General features: G+C 36.7%; 1 protein-coding gene across 2 annotated transcripts in view; it reads left to right on the top strand.

Annotated features, from left to right (window-relative positions):
* The window catches only part of RASA2 (RAS p21 protein activator 2), a 112,474-nt gene extending 93,113 nt beyond the window's left edge, over nt 1-19,361 (top strand). For both annotated transcript variants that reach the window (XM_074370395.1, XM_074370401.1), the window contains exons 20-24: nt 12,336-12,418; nt 13,063-13,271; nt 13,967-14,070; nt 14,423-14,612; nt 16,295-19,361. In XM_074370395.1, coding sequence (XP_074226496.1) covers nt 12,336-12,418; nt 13,063-13,271; nt 13,967-14,070; nt 14,423-14,612; nt 16,295-16,325 — 617 coding nt within the window. In that variant the 3' untranslated portion in view covers nt 16,326-19,361. The remainder of the gene's footprint in view (nt 1-12,335; nt 12,419-13,062; nt 13,272-13,966; nt 14,071-14,422; nt 14,613-16,294) is intronic.
* The last annotated feature ends 406 nt before the right edge of the window (nt 19,362-19,767 follow it).

Below are 19,767 nucleotides of genomic sequence, written 5' to 3'. Positions count from 1 at the left end.
GTCTCCTTTTTTGAAAAGCTTTTCAGAGTGCTTGCCTGATATTCAAATAAATAATATACCTCTTGGTAGGTGGCATTTATTTTGTCACTTTACATAATATTTAAGTAAATTATAATTACAAAGTGGAAAAATGGCATAATAGTTTTGAGAACAAACCCAATGGACTTGGTAATCAGGACAGCCTAAGTGATGGAAATGGAAGGGTTACAAGCTTAGTAGATAGTGCCCTAGCAGCCCCAACACTCAGCATCCCATAAGCATCATTTAGTATGTTTTACAGAGGAGATGGAGAGTCTTGGTTAATCCATCAACTCTGTTAAGTAAAGATCTGTTAAAGGAACTTCTGGTATAATTTCTGAAATGATAAAACAAACACCAGACATAGAGTACTTTCAAGAGAATGTAGACTCAAATTAAGTAGAATGCTTCAGTGGAGATTCTTGAAGAGCAGAGTGAAAAAAAAAATGTTTTTGTATCATAATTCCTTAGAATGGCTTAGCCAGAAAGACTCCATATGTTCAAGTATATTAGTAAGACATAAGGAGCCAAATGCACTATATTTTTAGGCACCCTGATCATTTGTTGTGGAATGTAAATATTTGAATGACTAGAAATCAGTAGGCTACATTCCTGCCCATACTTACCCTTCCAGACAGCATTCTTTAAGCTAAGCATATTTTGAATGTTTTAGAAGTGACAGCTGATGTTGAATACTATATAAATGCTCTCATATATAGAGCAACATTTAAAAAATAGCTGTCATAATATGCTAATTATGTTTATATTACTAGTACATTGAAATGAAATTTAAGGTAAGTTAGTCATTCGCTATGAATAAATTAGCTATTTTCTCCTCTTTTATTTTCTAATCTAACCAGTATTCTAAAGTCTTCTTTCACTTAAGACTTTAAGAGTTAGATGATAGTTTTGGACCCTTTCCTCCAGAAAAATGCACCCACAAACTTAGACACAGAATCTTGCATATAATTTCAGAGAGTTCATATAGCCAGAGCCCATCCACAGTTCTCAAGAACTTCTGTGCAGTGATCTTGTGAGGATAAAATTCTGCATAGTGATTAGACTGCTCTAACGTATAAAATAGACATAATAGAAGTTACATTATTTTCAGGCCTTAAGAGATTTAACATGTTGGAATGGCATTGGAGGAATGAGGTCTGTTATATGAAATTTCAAGATTATTTACCAAAGCCTACAGTTTTAAGCATCCATGCTTTTTGTTTTAACTATTTTGTTGGATTTTTCCAAAATGTATTACATGCTTCCCTGCCTTCTAAAAAAGAGTTCATTGAACGTAAGTTAACGTTTTCTAGATGACTTGGGGCTGTCATTGATAATAATAATTATTATATAGTACTCTGATTTAGTGATGTTTTCAGGGCTGCTTATGGGTGTGTGCAGCTGTTTACTTCCCAGCTACATGCCTTGGACTGCTGTGCTTGTTTGTATTCCCGTGTTTGCTTTATACAGTTTTTCTTTTTCCCTTTATGTTCAGGCTGTCACCTTAAATTTCTTGTGCTGTCAGTGAACCATAATGTAACATCTCATTCCCACCTCTACCACCTACCTCCATTTTTTACTGCTAATGTACTGTGAGTGAGGATATAGGTACTGTGTTTGTTAAAATTATGCTAATATTAAAAGGTTTTGATTGAAGATTTCAGGACTTTCAATCTATGAATAAAATACCTAGGCTTTGGAGTCTCTCTTTGGTCGTTCAACAAATATTTTGCTTACTTCCTTTTCCCTCGCAGTTTTCTGGAGAGCTAAGACTGCTAGTTAAGTAGTCTCTTTTTACACTTTGTGACTTTGGTGTCTGAAAGCGCGCCTCCCAGGTGTTCTGTAACACAGCTCTAAGTTACTGAGTCTTTCATTCTTTCCTCCTACTGGACACTAGTATTTGGAATCAAGTATTTCTACCACTTAGAATCAAAAATACAGTCTTTTTCCAATTTACTGGAAAAGTAATTAATAGAATTTTCTCAATTTTAAGGATTTTTCTTAAGTGAGTTATTAAATTTTGATGCCCACTGAGGTAATTGCTGCCAAGCAATAGTAAGCAACTCATCCTCAATGTAACTAAATTGACAGGTGGAAAATGAGTATCATAGGGCATTCAGTCAGCTATCAGTTGTGATTACCTTGACAGTTTTTTATGGATCTGTGTGGTTATGGTTATGGATTGATATTGCCGTGCTGTAATGGAGTCGTGTCCTACAAGTAAAAGTTCTCTTAGTTGTATGCTGGAATCAGACATGTTACTGATGTTCCAGCCTCTTCCTCTTCTGTCTCTTCCAGCCTCATCTTTTACATCCTCCATGTGTCTCTTCGCCAGACTAGCTCTTGCAGTTCCTGTAAGTTGTGCTCTTTTACATTCATGCTTTTACATTTGCTCCACCAAGAAATCCTATTCTTTCCTTTTTGACCTGTGTGATCTGTTGTCCTTTAAGCCTCAGATCAAGTGTCAGCTCTTCATGGAGGTCATTTTCATAAAGCCTCTGGCCACCTCAGTTGAATAGTCTCTTACTGCGTTTCTTAAGCACATTAGTGATGACTTCTGTCACTCTGTGTGATCATTACTTTTATCTGTCTCTTGCCCTAGTCTTTAAGATCCTCAGTGGTAGGGACTGTGTTTTTACTACCTTCATTAAGGCATTTAGTAAGTGTTTTAAGTAAATGGTGTTCTTCAGAGAACATCATGTCTTCCAGATACGCTATTTGAATTATATTAAGAACCACTGCTCTAGGTTTCTAAAATTTCCACCAAACTTACTAATAATAGATTATTAACAAATTCACCTCTGAAATTCCGTTTGTAGTCTCCAAACTTGATTAGATATTGTTTGCTTTTGGATGACCTATCATACACAGATACATACATAGAGCCTACACAGCTTCTATATGATATCAGTATTCTACCTCATATAACCTATGGACAATATAAAAGAGATTTCCATGATGTTTTAAACATAAATCTCAATACATTTAGGTTGACTTGGTTTACCTTTTCATATTTTCACACACAGGGCTCTGTGGTTTTTTTTTTTCTTTAATAGCTAAAGAACACCATTGATTTGATTATGCATTACATTCAACAGATATTTTATTGAGGGCCTACTGTATGCCAGATGCTGTTGAAGCTCTGGAGAAAACAGTAGTGAACAAAACATACCAAAATTCTTACCCCCATGAATCTTACAGTTTAGTAGTGATAAACAATAAAGAAAATTTTTGTATAGCATATAGGATAATTATAAAGGACAGGGACAAAAGTAAAGCAGGGAAAGAGAATAGAGAATGATGGGCTTAATGTGGAGAATTGCAATATTAAAAGTCTAGCCAAGGAAGGCTTCACTGAGAAAGTGATATTTGAGGAAAGACCTAAAGAGGGTGAAGGAGTGAGCTATGTGGATATTTGGAGTAGTAGTGATGTAGACATAGCTAACAGCAGCTGGTTACAAAGGCCCTGAAACAGAAGTATGCCTGGAGTATTCAGGAGATAAGAGAATGCTTTTGTAACTACAGAAAAATGAGTAAGGGGGTAATCATAGGAATTGAGGTCAAAAAGATCATGGAGAAGCTAGATATTATAGGGCTTTGTGGGAGACTTTGAATAAGATGGAAAGGCACTGGAGAGTTTTAAGCAAAGGAATGACATCATTTGACTTACATTTTAATAAGATTGATCACTCTTGCTGAGTAATCAATCTCCATACACTCTATTCTGTGTGGAGAATAGAATGAACGGGGGGTCAAGGAGACCAATTAAGAGGCTATTGCAATAATCCAGGGGAGACAAGGTAATAGCTTGGATGTGTTAGTAGCAGTGGAGGTTGTAAAAGTGTATCACATTCTGGATCTGTTTTAAAGATAGTACTTATGCACAAGATATGATTCGAGGATCACATATCAAGAGTGAGAAAAGTCAAGGATAAGTCCAAAGATTCAGGCTTACACAAGTAGACTGATGAAGCTGCCTTTTTAAAAATAGACATGTGAGTTCTAATAATAGGAAAGAAGCTTGTGCTAGACTAACTCTTTCATAGATAATAAGTATAAACTTTAGGCAGAATATGTAAAACAACTCTCCAAAGAATTTGACACTTCAAAGATGAGAGCCATGCTGGGTGAGATTTATGTTTATTTGGCTTTTCCTCCTGAAAGCACTCCCAACCTGTGCAGTATGAAGTGGTTAAAATTCAAGCAGAAAGCTATAGTTTTATTGGCTTGAGGTGTCAAAGGGCAGAGTTCAAACTGCCAGAGAAGCCAGAGATTAAGGAGGTAATGAGGATGAGCCCTCCAATCTGCATGTGAACTCCCCTGAAATCTTCAGCTGACTCTTGAACTGCTCATGCTAGGGGGAACTTCAAAGAGGCTAGTGAAAAGCAATAACTGAAAGATTAAAAAAGATGAGCAGAGGTCTCAGTTTCTTTCCTCCTCAGAGACAGAGTTTGGAATTTTCATTGAAATCTCGAGAGGGTATTGGCTCAGAAGACTATGTCCCAGGATTAAGAATAAAGAAAGTATCATATAAATAAAGTATAAAACCAAGCCTCCAGATGATTAATGCTATAATTCTTCAAAGGAAGATAACTGAATCCAGTTTCCACAATGTGTCATTCATAATGTTCATTATACAATGAAACATTAACAATGTTGAGAAGAAACAGGAAAATGTGACACTAGTCAAAAGAAAAACTAATCAATAGAAGTAGACCCTATCGGTCTACACATTGGAATTAGCAGACAGGGACTTTAAAGCTATTATGAATATTTTGAGGATTTAATGGAAAAGATAGTCATCATGCATAAAGAGATGGGGGATTCCAGCAAAAGAAAAAAATAGAAACTATAAAAAAGAATCAAATGGAAATCTGGAATTGAAAAGTACAATATTGGAAATGAAAAATTTATTGGATAGGCTTAACAGCAGGTTGGAGATGTCAGAAGAAAGGTTCAGTGAACTTGAAGACAGAGCAATAGAAATTATCCACTCAAAGAACATAGAGGAAAAAGATTGGGGGGTGGGTAGGAATGGACAGAACCTCAGTGACTTGTAGGACAATATCTAATATATGCATGGTTGGTATTCCAGAAGGAAAATACAGAAAGAGTGAGGCAGAAAAAAGTATTTGAAGAAATAATGGCCTAAAATTTCCCAGATTTGGTGAAAAACATTACCTTACATATCTAAGAAAATCAGGGAATGCCAAGCATAGTAAATACAAAGAAAATCATACTTAGACATATAATAATCAAACCAAAGATAAAGGGAAAATCTGAAAAGCAGAGGAACAAAAGACAGATTACGTACAGGAGAATACAGTTAACAGCTAACTTCTCATAAGAAGCAACCAAAGCTAAAGACAGTGGAAGGATGTCTCTCAAGTGCTGAAGGAAAAAAGTTCCCAACCTAGAATTCTAGTGAAAATTTCTTTCATAAATGAAACTTAGATAGACTGCAATCATAAATGAAACTTAGATAGACTGCAAGCAGGCTTGCACTATAGGAAATGCTAAAGGAGATTCTTCAAGCTGAAGTGAAATAACACCAGATAGAAACTTAGATCTGCAGGAAGGAATAAAGAGCACCGAAATGGTAAATATGTACATAAATACTGTATTTTCCCTTGATTTCTTTAAAAAGCAGCTGTTCCATGCAACATTAACATTGAACTGTAGAGTTTATAACTGTAGAGTATATAACAAATTTAGATGTAAAATACATGACAACAGTAGCACCAAGGAAGAGGATGGAGTAAATTACTGTAAGGCTCTTACATTTAATGTGAAGTGACACAAGAATAATTTTAAGTAGATTGTAATGAGTTAAGGCTATATATATAATAATCTGTAAAACAAAACTTTAAAAAAAGGCTAACCCATCTCCTCTCCCCTGCCCAAAAAATAAATATGGCAGGAGAGGAAGAACAGAGGCACAAAAATCATATGGGACAAATAGAAAACAAATACCAAAATGATAGTGTAAGCCCAACTATACCAATAATTAGAACAAATGTAACATCATATCTAAACTCGGGAGCAAAGAAAGGATTATCCAGTTTAATCAGTTCTGTTCAGCATTGTACTGGAGGTTGTAAACAATGCAGTAGGACAACCCCTCCTCCAAAAAATGGGAAAAAAAAGAAAAGGAAGAAAAGGGCATACAGAGTTACATAAAAAATCCTAAGGAGTCTTCAAAACAACTACTTAAACTAATAAGTGAATTTAGCAAGGCCTTAGGATACATAATGCATATATAAAGATCAGTTGTATTTATATAACCTAGCATCAAACTGTTAGAAAATTGAAATTCTAAAAATAACACCATTTATAAAGCAGCATTCCTCTTCAAAAACAACCACCTAAAATACTTAGGAATAATTTTTTAGAATAAGTATAAGACTTAGTGAAAATGACCAAACATTGCTGAGATAAAATAAAGGAGACCTGAAATGGAAGGAGAAGACATACATCATGTTTATAGATTTGAAGATTCAGTATATTTTAAGAAGTCACTTCTTAAATTCATCTTGTTTTAACACAGTCCCACTCCAAATCCTAGCAAGTTTTTTTTGTAAAAATTGACAAGTTGATTCTAAAATCTATGTCAATGGGAAAACAAAGGATTTAACAGAGCTGATGCAATGCTGAAGAAATAGACCGAAGTTGGAGAACTAAGACTTACCATAAAGCTACAGGATTCAAGACTGAAATTTTGGCACAAGAGCTAGAGAGCTCGATGAACAGACAAGAGTCCAGAAACACACACACACATATACACATAAATATGGTCAATTCAGTTTTGACAAAGTGTCAAGGCAGTGCAGTTGGAAAAGGAGAGTCTTCTCGGCAGATGTTGCTGGAACAACTGGATAAACATGGAAAGAAAATGAACCTCACCTTACCTCGTACTACACACAAAATTTAATTCAAGATGACAGGATCATTGGCCTTGGTGAAAACGCGGGGGACTATCTTTATAACCATGGAGTATGCAGGAATTTCTTAGGATATTAGAAGCACTAAACATTTTTAAGATAAATTGAACTTCATTAAAGTAAGACTTTCCCATATTTTTCCCACTCTTTATATCACCACTCCTTTTTCTTTTTTGTTATTACAATGGGCATAAAATGTACTACTTGACAGTTGAAATTTTTCAAGACGTTGTTGGGATTTGAATTTCTTTAAACCATAAGCTAATGTTTTTCACAAGATTTGGGCAATTTTTTACTTGTTTCTTCAAATATTTTTCCTGCCCCTTTTCTCTCCGTCCGACACTCAGGCATACTTGATAGTGTCTCACAGATCTCTCTGAGAGTCACTTCACTTGTCATTCTTTTTTTATCTTTGTTCCTTAGAGTAGATAATTTCTATTTAAGCTCATTGATTGTTTCTCATCTCAAATCTGCTCTTCAGCTCACACAGTGAATTTTTCATTCTATTTATTGTGCTTTTCAGCTCTAGAATTTCTACTTGTTTCTTTTTATAGTTTCCATTTTTCTGATTAGAGTCCATATTTGTTCAGTCATTATTAGCGTATCTTCCTTGAATTATTTGAACATATTTATAATGGCTGCTTTGAGGTCTTTGCTCACTAAGAGAATAAATTCAACATCTGAATCCACTCAGTCATTTTCAGTTGTCTGCTTTCTTTCCCCAGTATGGGTCACACTTTCCTATTTCTTTCCGTATCTTATTTTGGGTTAAAAACTGGACATTGTAGATAATACATTGTAGTGTGTCTGGATTCTGTTTGTTCTTCTGAAAGTTTACCTAGACTCACATGCAGTGTACGTGTGTGTGTGTCTTTCTCTCTTTTTCTTCTGTCTGTCAGTGTATGGCTGCTATTGTCTTTGCTCAGATTTTGGGTTTTTTCCCTAATCCCATCTGCCTCCCTAGGGGTCTCACCTGAGCTTGCTCAGTTGGCGTCAGCCAGTGATTTGCACATAGAGCTCGAATACCTGAAGCCAGTAGGTCTTCTCACCTGAGCTGCGTGTGAGCCGGAACACATTCAGAGGCACAGCAAATTCACAAGTCTTACAGACTTCCCACTTTTTCTGGACTCTCTGGGATGGTTTACATACATGTGGCTTTAGCAGTCAGCCACGGATGTGGAGAGTTCATTATCTCAGCCTTGTTTTAAAAAAACTCTCTTATTTTCAAAATCTCACCCTTAAGCTGAATCTGTAAATTCCAGCCAGTAAAGCTGTGAGTTTTCCCTGAGCGGGGGAATTCTGGAAACACCCCCAGGGAGGAAGACCATAAACTCACAGTCCTTACCCTGTGCAGTAGCAGTCGTCCATGAGTTAGCGCGTCTCAGAGTTTGGCCTGCCTTTGGTGGTTTTCCAGTGCCCCAAAGTGGTTGTTTTTAATAATTTGCCCAGTTTTATACTTACTTCCTGAGGAATGGAGTTACTCAACCAACTACTATCAGAAAATAGACTTGTGGTTATTTAGCTGTGTTCCTTGAAACCGGTAAATAGCTGGACCTCTTTTTTTCTTGTGGTGGTAATGGGTTTTTTTTGATGGAGATACAATTCACATACCATAAAATTCACCCGTTTAAAGTGTACAGTTGATTTTTAGTATATTCACAAAGTTGTACAATGAGCACTAGTTACAGAACATTTTCATCCCCCCAAAAAGAAAACCTATACCTGTTAACAGTCACTGCCTGTTCGTCCCTTCTCCCAGTCCCTGGCAGACACAGATCTGCTTTCTGTCTCTATGGATCTGCCTGTTGGACATTTCATATAAATGGACCTAAATATATAACCTTTTATAACTGGCTTCTTTCACTTAGCATAATGTTTTCAAAGTTAATCCATGATGCAGCATGAATCAGTACTTTATTCCTTTTATGGCTGAATAATATTCCATTGTTTGGTATATTCCAAATTTTATCAGTTCATCAGTTGATATACATTTAGATTGTTTCCAGTTTTTTACTATTGTGAATAATGCTGCTGTGAACATTCATGTACAAGTTTTTGTGTGGACATGTGTTTTCAGTTCTCATGGTCTGTACTCAAGAGTGGAATCAGTGAGTCATATGGGTAACTTACTGTGTTTAACTTTTTGAGACGATAATGGTGATTTTAGCCAAATCTGGATTTTAGTCATTTAATAGGGAAATTTAATGCACTCACATTTAACACAAAGTAATAGCTACTTTGTTTTGTATATTCTGTTTATTAGGCTTTTCTATTTATTGGGTTTATTTTTTTTCCTGCCTTTTTGTTGGAATAATCAGTCCCACACATGCTCACATTATCTATTTAGTGAGAAACTTGGGCATCCTGTTTCTGCCTTTAAATTGTTAACAGGTTAAATTTACATATTTATCTTAACGTCTGCAGTTAATCACAGTCTCCATGCAAGTTGAGAAAGAACGTGAATATGTTTTCAGTTTATTTTTTTCCTATCATCTGCCTAATGAAGTCATCTGAAATTTTAGTGCTACGTTCTCTTTTACCATTTTATATTATGTTTTAATGATTTTCTATCTATTCTTATTAAGTTTTTCTTTGCCCAGTACTATTTCTTATATAACACACTTGTCTTTTTCCTGCATTCTTATTTATTTTGCAGGAATATATCCTCAAGGAATTATTTCAGATGGACTTTAGGGCTGATAAATTTTCTGAGTCCTTGCATATAAAAACCAACAAAGTCTGTATTCTACCCTTACTCTAGAAGGGTAAAATTTAAATTGGATTTAAAATCATTTCCCACAGAACTTTGAAGATACTATTCCATGGTTTGCTAGTTTCCCTTGTTGATGGTGAGAATTTTGATGTCATTCTGATTCTCAATCTTGATTCTTCTCCCTAGAAACTCCCAGGACTTTCTTTAAGCTGCAGGTTTTAATATTTTACTGCCCACTGGCTAGGTATTATCTTTTTTCTTCCATCCTGCTTAGCACTTGTTGGATCGTTTCAATCTGAAGATTTCTACTTTCATCTCTGGGACATTCTCATTGGTAATTTTCTTCTGAACACTCTTTCTGTTCTGTTTCTGGAATGCTTATTAGACAGATACTGAAACTTCTAAATTCATCCACCGTGGCTCTTAACACTATTACTTTGTTTCTTTGTCCCTTTTGTACTCTACGTTTGGAGAGTCCTCAGTAAAATCCCCCGTTTTACTAGTGCACCTTGCAGTTCTTTCCAGTTAACACTATTAACTGATGACATCACACGTGCCTGGGAGCAATGCGCTTTCTCTACATATGCTGTGTCATAATTTGTCTAGAAATGAACAGACACCGTGGTTCTAGGTATGTGCATGCTTTGTGTATTCAACAAATCAAGACGGAAACTTCCTGCAAAATTCTAAAGTTCTCTGGAATCTTTGTGGTGCCCCATGGAGGTTGGTACCCAAAGATATTCTCCTCTGCCCACTAATTTATTATACCCCTGATTTCCTCAGATGTATTCTGTTTGTTGTATGTGTGTCTCTCTTCAGAGTGCTGATTTTCCTCATCTGGTGATTTTTTTTTGTGACTTGCTCATCTTTGTGTTACAGTCCATTTACCTGCTTGAGTGTTCAGTAGCTGACCGCCAGCAGTTGCGAGGGAGGGACAGGACGAGCTGCTGAGGGGCAAGGGTGCTAGTGCTTGTCTAATGGCGCGGCACTGCTCCACAGCCCGGGCCGCGCCCTCACTGCTTAGCCTGGGCACACGCCTCTTGACTGCTGCTTAGCACTAGCCGGCGGGGGGCGGGGGGTGGGGGGGTGGGGGTGGGTGGAGGACCTAATTGGCCCAGCTGTTCCCGGTGCAGCTCACCAATTAATCATCCTGATACATGTCTGGTGTGTCCCCCCACCCCGCTCAGCTGTCTGTGTCCACTGACTCTGGCCTGAAGCTCTTCTGACCAGTCCTACTTTTGCGGGTGTCTTTTCCTACATGTGGCTCAGGCTGTGGCTTCCTTCAGTTTACTCCCTTCCCGTCTCCCCCAGCCCCCTCATAAACTTGATCTTGTCTGCCTCCAGGAGACTGCTGATAGTCTTTTCTCATTTTCCCATGTAGATATGATTTGTATCTGTTGAATTTAAATTCAACATAAGAGTTTTCCCTAACTACCCAATTTAAAATAACTTCCCAATTTCTATGACATCACCTTGGGTTATTTTCATTACAGCATTCATCTCTACCTAATATTTATTTGTCTTTCATCAGTCTTTCTAGACCTAAATGCAGACTTTATTAGGGGCCTTATGTGTTTTGTTTACTGCTATATCTCAAGTGGCTAGGACAGTGTCTGGTATATAATAGACATTCAATGTATGATAGTTGAATTAAGTGACGTTATCGTTTAAAAAAAATGGTTATCACATTGCTTGAATTACACAAATTTTAGATTTTACAGGAGGAACCAGGCTTAGCAAATATTAACCTTGCTGTTCAAGGACAAAAACCTTCATTAACCACAAATTAAGTGTCTTTGACCAAAAAACTATACATTAATCCACGGATAATATAAAATGTAGAAGTATCCAACACTTCAGCCATATGTCATTAAAGCAGAGTTTGGTGGGAGAGGGAGGCAAAGCTTTGATTTTCTAAGAACAACATTACAGAATGACCAGAAAAAGTCATAATTAACATTTGCCTATAGCTTCTATGACTATATGAGATGTCATTTATTCTCAAGTAAATTTTAAGTTGAAATGCATTATATCCTTGTGCTGTATTATTATGGAGCTCCTTCAACAAACTCAAATTTCCAAATTCTCAAATTGGGTTGATGATTCACTCCATCAAATATAATTTTTTACTTTTGTTCCCTATCTCAGAGTAAATTTGGTAGATCCAGTCAGCTGACCAGCTAATATGTGATAGTAATGAACAGTTTTTCAATTTCAAATCATTGTTTTTGAGTTAAATATTCCTTATTTAATTATTAGATTGGAAAAAACCAGAAAAATACACTTAGGCACAGTCAGAATCATTGTGTATGTAATAACTCCATGAAAGAGAATCCCGTGTCTCAGCACATTTTGAGTAGGCCTTTATTGATAAGGACATATTTTTTCAGTCCCCATATAATTAATCTTACAAATTTATAATAACATTTTTATTTTATACATAAGAGATCAAATTTATTCCTGCATTTTTCCTTGAAAATGTTTTAATTTTATATCAAAAAGTAAAGTGGGAGTCACACTGTAGAAAATAATCAAAATTCATCTATTCCATAAAACAAATACTTACATATGTACCACTTGAAAATCTGTTTCCTGCTTCTATGCCTACCTTCAAAAGAATTATCTTAAACCTTGTCATTTATCCTGCTTCTTGTATTATTTAGGCAAAGATGCAATTTACACAATTCCAGTGAAAAACATTCTTGCTGTGGAAAAACTGGAAGAGAGCTCTTTCAACAAGAAAAATGTAAGTGACATAAATAATTTAAAGCACTTTAAACTGCATATATTACTTAGCTATAAATTTTAAGGAGGTTATTTTAGTGTTTGTTATTAATCACTAATATTTTATAATTGCTGGCTAGAACTGTGTCTTAAAATTGCCCACTGTTGTTGATGCTCACCTATCAAGTTAAGGTACTTTTCTCAATACTTTTGTTCTATCAAACTTCTCAGCTTGACGTTAAGTCTTTAATAATACTAGTCCTAACTAGTCTGTGCAACCGTATCTTCTGCTGCTCTTCAGTATGTACCATCCACTCAAGCCATCCAAGATGATTTCCTTGTTCCTTTGTATTTTCCTTCTGCTTTGCCTTTACTCATACATTTTCCTCCATCTGAAATTATCTTCCTTGATTCCTGTTTATATGATAGTCTATTCCTTTGCAGTTGTCTGGCTTCTTAAAATTATATTCTTTTGTACTATTGAGTACCATGTGATTCAGACTGTCCTGGGGACTAACTTGCTTGCAAAGTAACAATTCATAAGATACCCAAGCAACAGTTATCTAGCCAAGGAAACTATATTTCTGTTATATGCTTTTTGTGTTTCATAATGTGTTTGGTTTTTAGACTTTGTCACTAACTTTTTAATCTTAATTGCCTATGAAGATGTTCCAAGTGATACATACGGAGAAACCACTCTATGTCCAGGCAAATAACTGTGTAGAAGCTAATGAATGGATAGACGTCCTCTGCAGGGTGAGCCGATGCAATCAGAACAGGCTCAGTTTTTATCACCCCTCTGCATATCTAAACGGAAACTGGCTCTGCTGTCTGGAGACCAGTGAGAGCGCTCTCGGCTGCAAGCGATGTACTGCGTAAGTTTCTTTTTGATTAAAAAAGTTTCAAATTATTATAAAATAATAATAATTTTTTAGTATTATAAAGTGGAATGAAGTCCTGATACATGCTACAGCACAGGTGAACCTAGACAACATGCTGAAAGAAGCCAGACATAAAGGTCATATACTGTATGATAACATTTGTGTAAAGTGTCCAGAATAGGTAAATTTCTAGAGACACAAAGTAGATTAGTGATTGTGAGGGACTAGAGGGAGGGAGGAATGGGGAATGCTAATGGGGGTACAGGGGTTTTTTTAGGGGAGATGATAAAAATGTTCCCAAATAAACTGTGATTGCACAAGTCAAAAAAAGATGAGGGGGGCAGTGTTTAAATAGATGCGCGAGTATGAGCCTGATATTGGGGAAGAAGGGCTTAGGAGTCTCCCTCTAATTGAAGCCCTATGGATTTAAAAAGTAAAGTATGCCTTTTGTGATGAAGCATAAGTTATGAAAATGCTTTCACTTTAAGATTCCTCTCCTTTTGATTAGAGTCACAAAATGACCGAACCTCTCTTGGCCCCATTTTATTTAATTATTAAGTTAGACTAGATTCCTGAGGTTCCTTCTACAAAATTCTGTGGTTCTGTTTTTAGTCTCAGACTGTCAAAAGTCAGTAGCGTGTTAACAGAGTGAAATTTTTCCAATGTCTTTGATTTCATTTTTACCATAGAGGTGTCCCTGCAGACATCCAGATAGATATTGATGAAGACAGAGAAACAGAAAGGATTTATTCCCTTTTTACCCTCAGTTCACTTAAGCTGCAGAAAATGGAAGGTAACTATACAACTGAAATACTTTATATAACCATGATCCTTCATTACGAATTAGTGAAACGTTGTTTGGCATTTTCTTAAAGTTGAAGATACGCATAGATTTCCCAAAATGTTACTTCTATGAAAGTTGACAAACTCCCAATGGGAGCCTTTTTCATAGATATTCATCAAGTGAAAATACTGTTTTTGATAAATGGGATGATCATAATTAATAAAATGTATGTATTATTGGTTGTCTGTGCATTTCCGGGGGCGATCTCCCCAGCTTGAGCCCCTTGAAACATTCTTGTTTATACTACAAATTACATTTAATGACCTAGCTGTCTGACCAGAGACCTTCTTGCTCCTCATAGAGGCCTGTGGGACTATAGCCGTCTATCAAGGACCACAGAAAGAGCCCGATGACTATTCTAACTTTGTAATTGAGGATTCTGTAACAACCTTTAAGACAATTCAACAAATAAAAAGCATCATAGAGAAGCTAGATGAACCTCATGAAAAGTATAGGAAGAAGAGATCAAGTAGTGCGAAATATGGGAGCAAGTAAGTATTTTTAAGACACTTGAAACGTAGCTGGGACATAGTGAGACCGCCTCTGCTACCTTGCACTCGCCTGCAGTGCAGGCCTCCTGCTCGCTTCACCTCTAAGGCCAGCTCAAAACCTTTCCCTTGCGCAAGAGTCTCCCTGGCCACTCGTACGGTGATCCTGGTCTTTTTCAGTCCTGGTATCATTTCATTCTGTTGGTGCTGTACTTTGTCACCATTTACAATGTTATATTCCACTGTAACCACTGAATCGAATACTTGGTAGTTTTCTGTTTTTGTTCTCTGATCCCCTTCCTTCCTTCCATCTCCCACAGTGCCTCTGTACCTGCTAAGCACTGAAAAACAGCCAGCTGGGAAAGTGCTAGAAGTGTCTTATAGTTGATGCTTTGGCTGCATCTCGGATGCAGATGGGCACCGCGGAGGAAAACGGCAGTAACAGTTAACACTTATCTCAGAGCTTACTCGGCGCCCTGGACAGCGTGCCCAGGACTTTACATCGTGTCCGTTAGATTGTTTGTAGTAGCAAATAACAGAAAATCCAAATTGAAGTGGTTTACACAGTCAGACGTTTTTTAATCTCACAAATTAAGTCCTCTCTTCTATACTTGGTTAGTTCAACACTGCCATCAAGGATGGTCCAGCCACTCAGCCGTCTTCAACAAGATGATTTCTGTCTTCCTCAGGCTTATCCCCTTGTGGTCACAACTGGGCTGCAGTAGTTCAGAGCCCCACATTTTTTAATAATAGTGTCCAGAGGCAGAAAGAGCTGTTTTCTTCCACAACAGGAAAGAAACCTTGTGTAAAGTTACCTTCAGCTTCCCCTGAAACACAGGGTTGCCCAGTATTAGCACTAGAATCAGGTTTCTGTTTGCACAGAGGTACAGAGGGAGGGGATGGTTCTTGGACAGCAAGTGTTTGCCACAGCGCACACTCTCGTTGGCCTCATGGTTGCCCAGCATGGTTCTATTCCTGTTTTATAGCTAGAGAAACTGAGAGGCTCAGGGAAGTAAAGGGCCTTGCCCAGGGTCATGCAGCTGACTGGGGGAAGGGGGCCCTTTGAATCCTGGCCCCATCATCTTAAGTATTCTTTTAAAATTATGTGGATTGGTAATTATATTTGTGTTTTATAAACAATAAAAATCAGTTTGACAGGTATAAATATTTATGTTCTCCCTGGATAGAAGGCTCAGTACATTGGAAGTTTACTGTAAGCATCCTAATACTGTCTTTTCTACATTAGTGTAATTGTTTTCTTCCAACAGCAGTAACCCAGTTTTCTTGGAGCCCTGGCAAGTGTCCACATGAGGTCCTGGCCAGTGCTTGACCATCCTTCTTAAGTAGTATCGTTTCCCCCAGCCTCACACACTGTACCCCTTCCCAGCTGTATTCTTCTGTTAAAAAATACCAGTCTTTCTTGTACCAAATATTATATTTGTTCATACTATTTTCTCTATACTCCACAGGGGCAAGGGTTTTGTCCATTTTGTTCATCACTGTGTCCATAGTTTCCAAAATAGGGCCTGACACTTAAAAGATGGTCAGTAAAAACTTGAATTAATAAAGTAAGATTTGGCATGAGAGGTTATCAAGAGATTACACTTACTGGATACTATATTTGTCACTTTTTAAAATTTTCTGTTTTTCAACTTTTGAAAAATGATTTTTTTTTTATTTTCTAGGGAAAATCCAATTGTTGGGAAAACATCTTAGAGTTTGACCAGTTGATTAAGAAGAACTGGAAAATAGAACTTTTGTTGGAGTTTTTCAGTTCATCGTATATTTTGTTCATAGTATTTAAGAATGAACATTGGCTTCAGTGTCACCTGCATTCATGTTGTATTTAATATTTAATAATCAAAATGAACTGTTTGGGAATCTTGGTCTTAATGTATTCCTGGAGAATTTAAAAATCAAGATTCCCTTCATATCTTGTCTCAAAAGCCATGTTTCTGCAACTTGTTTTTAATAGAAAGAATCTTCCTGAAGCTTTGTCACAGAAGGAAAACTCCACATAGCAAGAAACCATCTCTCCTTGTAACACTCCGTGTTCTGTGGACTTTTCACTACCATTAGTGCCTGCTCTATACTGCCAACATTGTGTTCTACTAGAAAATTTCAATCCATGACTATTCAGAGCTTTCCATTTAGTTCATCTAGACCCTCCTTCAAAAAAAAATTAAAAAAGGATTTTCCTCTGGTCCGTTGGTCATTACAGATTCCACTAGGGACAGCGACAGAACAGCAGAAAGCTGCCAGAGCGTCCTTGAAAGCCAGCAGATCCTCCTGCCTATTTAGGGATGTAAACAGAACAGAACTCCGGAGGAATCAGGGAGCGTGGACTGTTGTGTGCATCTTGTTTACATTTAGGATGAGTGATGGCAGATGACATAAAATGAGATCACTAAATTTTTTTCTCATCGTTTTAAACATCAGGTACTCATTTTCTTGATTTGAGAGTTCAGGTTAACGTGACTTCCAAGGACTTCTCTTCTCAAAAAGAAGAGAAAGTAAACAGTGGGGGAAGGTGGTGGTAAAATCACTAGACTTCACCTGTGACCATGTTATTATAAGGGCCACCATAGGACGCCCCCCTCCCAGGGTAAGGTTGAGAGCTAACTCCAGAACAGTCACTCGGCGCACTTTAATAATCTGGGCCGCCCCAGATTCTACTTTAGATACTCCATGGTATCTAATCTTTATGATCAGTTGAATGATCAGTGTTTAAGTATAGAAATAGTGCTTTCCTGAAAATGTTTATATCTCATTGCTGTTTCCTTACTGCCTGCTAGCCAAATGGAATTTGGGCAAGCAACTGTTCGAATTCTACTTTTCCCTAATAATTTACTTTTATCTTAAAAATGATAACTGTAAATAAGCAGTCGAAGCAAGTTTACCACCTTGAAGTTGAGAGGGATACACTTTGCTTCATCAGTATTAAAAACCATGGTACTCTTATTTTGTCTTTTTAAATTTTGTAAATGTGGTACCTTGAACCCTGGAGTATTTTACGTGTTTCTGTTTAAAACTGTGACTTATTAATGTAAGTCTAGCTAGTACTGCTTTTTTTGTTTCCCTGAGCATAAGCTATGTTTCAAGATACACTTTGCCAGTTATGTTATTGGTAAGTAATTGTTTTTAAATTCTGTTACTGGATAATTATTTTTAAAGACCATTGGCACACAATCAAAGTTGTTCCATAATGACTGTAACTGAACAATGTATTTCTCTAAAGGACTTGTAAAAATCAGTTGGTTTTATTTAAGAATAAGTCCTAGTCTGCATTATAGTAGGTTATTCCTGGCCCATTTTAAAGACAAGTTTGAAAAAGTCCTTTAAATTTTATGAGCTCGTAGATTCCATACACTACACTGATTTATCAGTGTGAAAGAACTTCACATTTAGTAAATTTCTCATTTTTGAATTTCATTTCACTCAGATTGAAATTTCCTTTTAGGAGTCTCTGAGATGTCTGCCTGGAAAGGATATGTGAGCGTTGCCAGGTACCACACATTTCTCTCTTGTGGCTTCTTTAGTTATATTCTTCTAATTGTTTCTAATATCAAGTCCCCAATTATGATTGTTTTTTAAAGATCACAGCATTCTCACAGGGACCAAGGCTGTGTGAATACAGAACTCAGAATTTGAAGAGTTCAGTTACTAGTTATTTTCTTTAAAAGGGTCATGTGAACAGCCAGTTTGACTGGAATTAACCAGCTCGGCACAGCCTAAAAACAAGTAATGTGAAATGAAATTTTCTTTTAAAGTCTTCTGAAATAAGAGACCATGTCAGTGGGACCCCAGGAAAACCAAGGTACTTACTTGCTTCCAAGGGCCTCGTTCCTTGGCTGTTACTGATGAGTACTATCGTTACTACCTGATCTGCTCTTTCTGCCTTTTCCACACTTGAAGAAATACATGGCAGCTCACTTTACCCTAAAACTCTGAAAACCCCAGGAAGGAAAGAAAAGGATGATATGGAGAAACTCTTGCCATAAATGCCAGTTCTGGTTCTTAGTTTAGCCATTTTCTTAAGTCAAGATTGTGCTGATCTGTTGCTTGTTTTGTTATTGTTAGTTTTGTTTTTGTTTAGCTTTGTTTTTTAATATTCATTTAATGAGGGGAAATAGCAAAGAAGTTTTTTACTTCCAGGAATATAATTTATCAAATTGAACTATTTTATTTGCCAAAGAAATATGTTTATAATATCACGGGTAATGGTTAAGGGTCAAAACAAGACTTTCCTTATTGTACAAAAAGGGTGATGAATGATGCGGCTTTTGTTTATTTCTGAAGCCTAATTTCATTCATTTATCAGAAAGCTGCATTCAGCCCAGGTTTTAAATGTTTTTTGGTTTGTTTGTTTTTTTTTTTTAAGTAGAAGCACCTTTAATTTGTTCTAACGGTACATCCTATAAAGACAAAACGCTTCAAAGCCTTTTAGGTATCCTTGCAGTATGTGAAAAATACAGGGCTCATTCTAGAGATAAACGCCAGTCTTGACTGATATTATCTGCTTCCCTTTTTATTAACTTGGAAATTAATATGTCACTAGTAAGTATTGGTTTTTAGTGTCCACTTTGAAAATGTAAGTTATCAAAATTTAATGTAGTGAATTTGTGTAACCATGTTGTATTGTTGAGAATGTATTTTTATTTAAATTTTATTTTCTTATCAAGAGTATTATAAAAATTAAAAACTTTTGTAACTGTCGCTTGGAAATAACTCAAATAAATTACAAGAAGCCTATCCATTCTTTGCGTGACCTTACTTTCTCACTAATGTAAGATTTTCTTCTCATTTCAAATTACTGTACCTCACTGCTAGTAAGGGAAGGGCAGAAGTGAGGAGTCCTCGGTAACAAAGCAGAAGAAACCGTCTGGAAAGGACATAGCAGTCTTTTCTTGCATTTAATCTGGGCTGGTTTTTGAGCACTGTGGTGCTCATTCAGCAGACTTACTTTGAGGACCTACAGGGCCAGGCAGGATGCTGAGAGCCATGCACATCTGGTAGGAGAGAATATATTCCACTCTTGTCTGGGTAAATAGTTGAGAGCTGAGTTTTTCAGCCTCTGTTAGCCTTTTGAAGAATCCCACACTCCGCTCCTTTCAGAAATGTCGACATCAGGGCCTCAGGTTTAGTCAGGTCCTGCGTG

This window comes from Camelus bactrianus, chromosome 1 (genome assembly GCF_048773025.1).
Source record: "Camelus bactrianus isolate YW-2024 breed Bactrian camel chromosome 1, ASM4877302v1, whole genome shotgun sequence".
Classification (NCBI taxonomy): Eukaryota; Metazoa; Chordata; class Mammalia; order Artiodactyla; family Camelidae; genus Camelus; species Camelus bactrianus.
The sequence above is the reverse complement of the archived record's forward strand: the minus strand, read 5'-3'. Positions and strand labels throughout refer to the sequence as shown.